At 40.0% G+C, this 7789-nt stretch overlaps 1 protein-coding gene across 1 annotated transcript in view, besides 1 other annotated feature; it reads right to left on the reverse strand.

Moving 5' to 3' along the window:
- Nucleotides 1-445: part of a mobile genetic element that runs on past the window's edge.
- Nucleotides 1-7789, reverse strand: part of Pzl (Piezo-like) — a gene marked incomplete at its 3' end in the record, with an annotated part of 709421 nt that overhangs the window by 471824 nt on the left and 229808 nt on the right. Inside the window, 1 exon segment of the mRNA NM_001316564.1 lies at nucleotides 5421-5551. Within this exon segment, the coding sequence (NP_001303493.1) occupies nucleotides 5421-5551 (131 nt within the window).

Genomic DNA, 7789 nt, shown 5'->3' on the forward strand with positions numbered 1-7789 from the left:
TTATAATAATTTATATTTTACTTCCTTTAATTATTAAGTATATTTATTAAGTCATTTGACTTAATATGATGTAACATTAACATTAAAAGTGTTAAAAAAAAAAATATTTCGATTTTAAAAAATTGTCAGATGAGAGACAAATTAGAATTGAACATAAATATAAATGTGTAAACGGTAGCTAATTCGAGCGGCGATTTTTAATAGTCAGGGCGCGAATTTTTAAAAATTATTTTATTTTATCAAATTGCTAGGAAATTGGCAAAAACTACCCTAATATGTACAATGTAAATTCGTTTCTTCGATCAGAATTGGTTTCGGCCCGAAAATCGTCTTCTAGCACAACAAGCACAAATATACGAGAAATTTTGGCCGTCACTAAGAAAGTGGCTGCATAGTGCCAAACCAATGTATGACCGTTACGCATCTTGTTATTCTAGTGTCTTTGACACTAGAATCCAAAGGCTCTAGTTCTTCCTTTATTGGAATTAATAAAAACGTTTAATAATACATAAAAAAACCACAACTGTGTTCTTTTTTATTAAATTCTCGGTCTGAATTCGTAAATGTATATTATTAATATTTAGCAAAACATGTGTGTGTGACTTTAAAGTTCACTGAGTTTGCAAAAATATGTGGCTGGTTCAATGTGTTACGTTTGAGATCTCGGCACCGACTGCTCGTCAATTTTGTTGATCTCTATTCTCTCACGCTCTCTTGTGGCGTTATTAGAACCGACGACCGCTTCGAGTCATTAGGCCTATTTGCTCACCTGGCATGTTTCCGGTTCCTACACAATTTTGATCCAAGCAATTACAGAGAAATCTGTAAATTTTCGGCAATTCCTAAGCTTTTTGAAAATGTTATCTCTCCTCCTTTGCAGCATCTTTTTAGGCCAAGAGATAACTTCCTTCGTAGTACTGGGCTTCAAAAACTCTTCTTAGTTTGGTAGACCTTATCGGCCCCCAAACAATTCTTACTTTTGTAGACCTGATCGGCCTCCCAACTCCTTTCACTTGGGTACACCTGACCGGCCTCTCTAACCTTCCTCACTTGGGTAGACCTGACCGGCCTCTCAAGCCTGAAAGGCCACTCAACCATTCCTCACTAATTTTGTACCCTCCACTGACATTGGGAATCGCGCTACCCCAAACCCAGCAGACTCTTGTACTCCCAACTAGTGTTTTAGTTCCGGTTCCATACGCGCAGAGCGGGGCATCGGGGTCAAACGACATTGAGATCCACCACGAAGACGGTCGCGGCCTGGAAGAAATTATAAACACCTTAACTACCAATAAATAATCAATAAATAACCAATAATTATTATAACATTATAAGTTTATAATATAATGTAATAACATAATAACATAATGTAATGTTATAATGCTTTGTTTTACAAAAAGGTGGTCAAAGCATTTTGGATATCCTTACTTGACAAAACCACATTCCATTGGCTAGTCCGTCAGATTCTGGAGCATGGATGACCTGCTTGGAGTACACAATACGTAGTTCATTTGGATGTCTTTGAGTCGGTTAAAATAACTTCTTACTGTTTGCCTTACGGCGCCAAAATTGGTATACAAACCTTATATTACCTCCTTATACCAGTGGGCTAATGTTAATAAATTTACCCTTCCTAGCTAACCGTAGAACGATGCTTGAAACAGTCTTTATATGTAAGCTTATAAATTACATACCCCTAATCGTTAATTATTGTAGATCTAACTATGAGTTGCACGACAAAGTATTATGTTCTGACTGCCATAGCCTAGAAAATATACTATTATATCTAATCTTAACTCTCTTCCGCTCTTAAAGCAATCAATTTTAACTTTTTAACATAAATTAGATCTTACTAATATATATTTGCTCGATTCTGTATTTTTTTCTACTTCGCGTACGATACGTACAACGCTGTTGGACGGGAGGTGAAAGTGTGGCTATCGCAACTTTAAGCGATAATGTACCTACTTACAGGGCCTTGCAACTTGGGGAGGCTGAAAACCCAGCAGTTATGGCATTGTACGGCATCATACGGCGACGTCAGGATAGCAACTTTAACAACAACTTTGCTATAAATTCAAGCTTCGCAGCGTCTAGAGGGCCCTTACTCTTGGATTTTCAATTTCCTTAGGGTCCGGCATCCATGTCCTTTGGTCTAGATTACCGCCTCTGGCTGCTGCCTTCTTGCTGGCGGAACTCGCGTGGTCCTTGAAGGATAGTCTGTGGTCTATCAAAACACTCAGGTACTTTAGAGACTCTTAGTAGTGCTGCCAGTGGATGGCAGCTCCAATTGTAGTGTTACATATATCTAGCACCTCTGCAATTGTTTTGGCGACTGCTGTAATTGCCACATCGTCTTCTAAACAGTGTAGCTCTACTCCCAAGGGCCTCTTGATGCCCAAGATCACATCGTAAATGATGGTTCATAGGATCGATCCAAGTACAGAACCTTGGAAACACCTGCCGAAACTCGGTATCTTTTTGGGCCAGCTTCCGTATCGTACCATAGGACACGGTCACTATGAAAGCTGCCAACGACTATCCTTAGGTACTCCGGGATCCCCATACTTCTCATGGCTCCGAGGATTACTGGACATCTAGCGGTGTTGCTTCCTGTCTTCTAGCCATCTATCACCAGCAAGGGCGTTCTTGTCAATGTTACTCACGGCGGAGAGAGCGTCTAGGATATACTCTTTCTTCCGGAAGCCATATTGCTGACTTCCTAGGTCGTTGATGCTCTTAGTGATTGCCTATATAAGAGAATACAGGATACGTTTGAACAGTTCTCCAACTATATCCAGTAGGCATAAAGGTTGGAAAGACTCCGTCCAAACTCCGTCAGGTCTACCCAACGCCACTGCTTTAACAACTGCTCCAGGAATTTCATCTAGGACAGGGTTGGGTTTACTACGCTTGGCTTCCTCGACGACGTCAATTTCTGGGACGCACCGAAAATCGGGGGCAGGAGGTACAGCCGTTGCCCGACATAATGTGGTCTACATTGAGAATAGTTAGGGGTCTGATGGGGTTACCCCTCTCTTCCAGCAGTTTCTTAAAGGTTCGCGCTTTGGCAGCCGCTATGCCGTGCTTGAGTTCTAAGCGTTTCCTTCTAAAAGCCTTCATTAGCTCCAAGTCATGGGTATTTCCTCTGGCTTGTTGCGCCGTCCTCCTAGCCTTGAGGCATCAGACCGTAGCTGAATTAGGGTGGTACACCACTAATATACAGGTGGTTTGCGCTGTATCTTTTTCATCCTTGTCATGGTTCTATCGCAAATACGACTACTACTGAGGTCAGCCGCCATACTCTCTGCACCCTCATTTGGGATTACCAGGGAATTGATTTGGTATGCCGCCACCTCCTCATTGATCTTTTTGGTATCCCATGCTTGCCCGGCCGTTCTTCTCTGCCGTCTCAAGGACTGAAGGAAATCAGAGCGTGGTCGCTCAGCGATACAACGTCATGGACCATCCAGTTAGTGTTAGCCACTAGCCCTCCGCTGGTAACGTTGGGTACGTCAATGACGTACGTACCCCTATCGTTGTTGAACGTCGGATTCCTTCCGTCGTTCAGCAGTATCAGGTCCAGAATTCTCATAGCGTATATCACTGCTCGGCTTCTGGGGTGGATACACTGCTACCCCATTCCACTGCCCGGGCATTAAAATCACCGGCAGAGATTCACTCACCCTTCACCCTTCACTCTTCGCATATGTAATTCCGCGCATAGGTGAGGCAGCCAGTTCCTGAATGTGGAAAAGGCTGCAACACTTGATAGCTGATTTCCCTGACTCTTCTAGGATCATGGAGGATTGTCCTCATCCAGTGACGTAAGGTCCACTTAGGAGCATGATGCGCTTCGCCGCAGTCTGAGCCAGGAGGCTCTGAGCAGCTTCGTAACGATTAACATTGAGCTTGATTACGTCGTGCATTATGTGGATCGCTCTAAAGGTCGGGTATGTAAAACGGTCGCAACGGGTATGTAAAACGGTCGCAACTTAACACTGATCTCACCGCTGGTCTGGCGACGCCTCACGGTCAATATCACCAAATGCGCTAAGTTGGCAGTGCTATTAGCTCTTTAATCAGCTACAGAAATTGCCAACTTACAGTTTTGCCATTTACCTGGAGCACGTGGTCATTTAACACGTCTACGTAACGCGCAGAACTATGGTACAACTCCGTGTGGTTTTGCAAATTTGCCACTAGTACTAACCGACACAGCTCCGTAAATATCGAAAATTTCGAGCAGCGCTAACACAAGACGTCCGTCAGCACAACGGTGTAGACTTTGTCCAAAAAAAATTTTATATGTGTAACTTAACAACTGAAAAGAACACTCGATATATCTGATTCGGCAACTAAGTACAATAGTTTTACATAGCAACTAAGTAGATTGACACAAACAATGCTGATGCGCTCAAGATGAGTTCAGCACTCGCGAGCTGACGATCTCCGCGATATCCGTAGTGCCGAATTGCAATACATGAAATGCTGAGTCGGCGTGCCGACCACGATTTTATGGCGTGATCCATTGGAGCTAGGGTAGACTTATGTTTCAATATATTTTGTACTTCAGTTCTATAAAACATAGCTACGGCATTGTCGTAAAACCTTGTCTTATTATTGACATAATTGCCGAGCCATAAGGCCGGTGATTAGAGAGGAAGTAAACTCTATCCTCGTAAGAAGACTGGCCCCTACAACTGTAGCACTACTGCAGAATTCCAGGATAGCAGCTAATGCCGATGGACTACTTCAACCTGCCACGCCTCCTATATAGACGCAGGACAGGATTAGATATTTGGCGCCCAACTCCATCAGACCTACAACACCAATTTAACCTAACAGGATAGTTAAGTGAGGAAAACATGTAAGTTTCATGAGTGAACTCAGCGTCACCCTCGAGAGTTTATTATTCGAAATATATTGCATATCTTTTTTTTTTTGTTTTTCTGTTGCGTATATTCGAAAAAAATAAATAAGAGTAACAATACAGGGTAAAAACAAAAAAATAAGTTAAAGGATTAGATATTTTGTATGTATACGTGTAGATATGTAGAATTGGAATTTATGTTATTTCGCAGCTAGGAACCAAAAATAATTGTATGTATGTGGGAGTTGGATGTTCCTGTTGTACAGGGGCTTGCATCTTGGGGATCCTGCAAAACCCACAGTTATGGCATCACTGTTACCAACATTCTATATGAACAAGTCGATATGTTTTATTTAACTATTGGTCTAAATTGACTCCACCAAGCCTTCCAAGCTCTGAGCTAGATCGGTCGGCGTTCGTCAAAAGTCTAATAAATACAATCATTCTTTCAACTGTTAAATCGGTTTATAAAGATTTTTTACAAAAAACAACAATTTTACAATTTACACATTGTATATAATATAAAATATATATTACGTTTTCTTACGTTTTTGATGTCTTCGATTGGTAATTCGAATACGTTCCATCTTCATTTTTACTCTTTCCAACACACTTTGTTCATTTTTTCGACGATCATATATTTGTTTATAGTGCAAATTTTCAATTATGGCAGCTCCCCTAAAAAGAGACAAATAATATTATCATGTAGAATATATTTTATTCACATGTTTCGATAAAATACAATATAAAAAACATTAATTGAACCCATTGCTTGTACAGTAAAAAGTTATACAGGATAAGTAAAATAGAATGTAACAGGTATAATTAAGCGTTTCTGACCGTGTAAGCTATACATATTATTGATCAGGATCAGTAGCCAAGTCGATCTGGCCATGGCCACCTGTCCGTCCGTATGAACTTAGGAACTACAGGAAGCTCGAAATATTGAGACGTAGACGCAGCGCTCGCCCCCTCTAACACCCAAAAATAGCACATAACTGCCACGCCCACACTTTACACTTTTGATATTGTTTTATTTGCAAGTCTTGTAAATTTCTATCTATTTTTCAAAACACTTTTTGCCACGTCTACTTAAACGGCGTCCACTAAACTATACTTTTTGTAAATGTGTTAATATTTTTTAATTAGACCAGTACATTTTTATTGATTTGCCAAAAACAATTTGCCACTTAAAAAATGTTTATATTTCGTTTTCGTTTCATTGTTTGTCTTGTCAATTTTTAGTTTAGTTTGCCACCATAAAGGAATATTAAGTGCGGACTACCGGCACAAGTTGGCTGTAGTGCCAAAACTCCTCCTGGCTCCTTATATATAAGACAAAACAAAAGCAGATAATATAAATGTGGAAGATTTTAACTTTTCTTACGCTAGCGACATTTAATCTTCCCTAATGATCTATTTTCGACCATGTATTCTGGTGATATTGGCCGGATAGTTTGGTAGAAAAGAGTGCGAAACTAAGATTAAAAAAAAACGAGAGAATGCTATAGTCGAGTTCCCCGACTATCAGATACCCGTTACTCAGCTAGTGTGAATGCGAACGTGAAATTTCTGGGATATCTATAGATATTGGGAAATAAAATGAAAAACAATTTAAAAATTATTCACAAGTTGGGGCGTGATCGATAGAAATTTAAGCTAAAAAAATTATAAAAAATTATATCCGATAAATTTTTCAAAAATGTGGACACGGAAGTTTTGGCCGGTTTAAGGGCGTTAGAGTGGTCGTGGGAAATCAATAAAAATTTACAAGACCAATAAAAATGTGAAAAATATTAGGACATGGGCGTTGGCAAAATTTTTTTTTTGTAAATCGCTCCTTATTACTTTATCTAGTGGCGACCTTCCCTTAGTAATAAAACATGGGCGTGTACGCAGACGGTTCGCATTTTATTATTAAAAATTATTGACAAAAATATTACTTTCTAACGCATAATTATAATAAAATCCTCACCAAAAAAGTGAGAAACAATGGGAGACGCGGATGTCTCAGTTCAGACGGTGGGAAACCGAACCCGTAAGAAAGTACGCAATGGAATTACGAAAACTAATGCCATTTACGAGGTTATCGGAACAGAAAGAGAGAGACTGTAGAAATAATATAAAACTGTATAGGAGGATGGAGATTCTGCTGGGTATGCGGAAGGAATGGAAGAAGAACGAAAAGAAAGGATCGGAGAACAAGCAGCAAAAGGAGTGATAGACACGGGAGCGTCACGGATGTCATGAGCAGGAGGAACCGGTTCCAAGATCTAATTAAGAATCCTCCTTCTCCTCTTCTCCTTTTCCTCTTCTCCTTCTCCTCTTCTCCTTCTCCTCTTCTCCTTCTCCTCTTCTCCTTCTCCTTTTCCCCTTTTCCTCTTTTCCCCTTTTCCTTTTCCTCTTTTCCTCTTTTCCTCTTTTCCCCTTTTCCTTTTCTCCTTTTCCTTTTCTCCTTTTCCTTTTCTCCCTTTCCTTTTCTCCTTTTCCTTTTCTCCTTTTCCTTTTCTCCTTTTCCTTTTCTCCCTTTCCTTTTCTCCTTTTCCTTTTCTCCTTTTCCTTTTCTCCTTTTCCTTTTCTCCTTTTCCTTTTCTCCTTTTCCTTTTCTCCTTTTCCTTTTCTCCTTTTCCTTTTCTCCTTTTCCTTTTCTCCTTTTCCTTTTCTCCTTTTCCTTTTCCTTTTCTCCTTTTCCTTTTCTCCTTTTCCTTTTCCTTTTCTCCTTTTCTCCTTTTCCTTTTTTCCTTTTCGTTTTCTCCTTTTCCTTTTCTCCTTTTCCTTTTCCTTTTCTCCTTTTCCTTTTCCTTTTCCTTTTCCTTTTCCTTTTCCTTTTCCTTTTCCTTTTCCTTTTCCTTTTCCTTTTCCTTTTCCTTTTCCTTTTCCTTTTCCTTTTCCTTTTCCTTTTCCTTTTCCTTTTCC

Source organism: Drosophila melanogaster, chromosome 3R, assembly GCF_000001215.4.
Source record: "Drosophila melanogaster chromosome 3R".
NCBI classification, from domain to species: Eukaryota; Metazoa; Arthropoda; class Insecta; order Diptera; family Drosophilidae; genus Drosophila; species Drosophila melanogaster.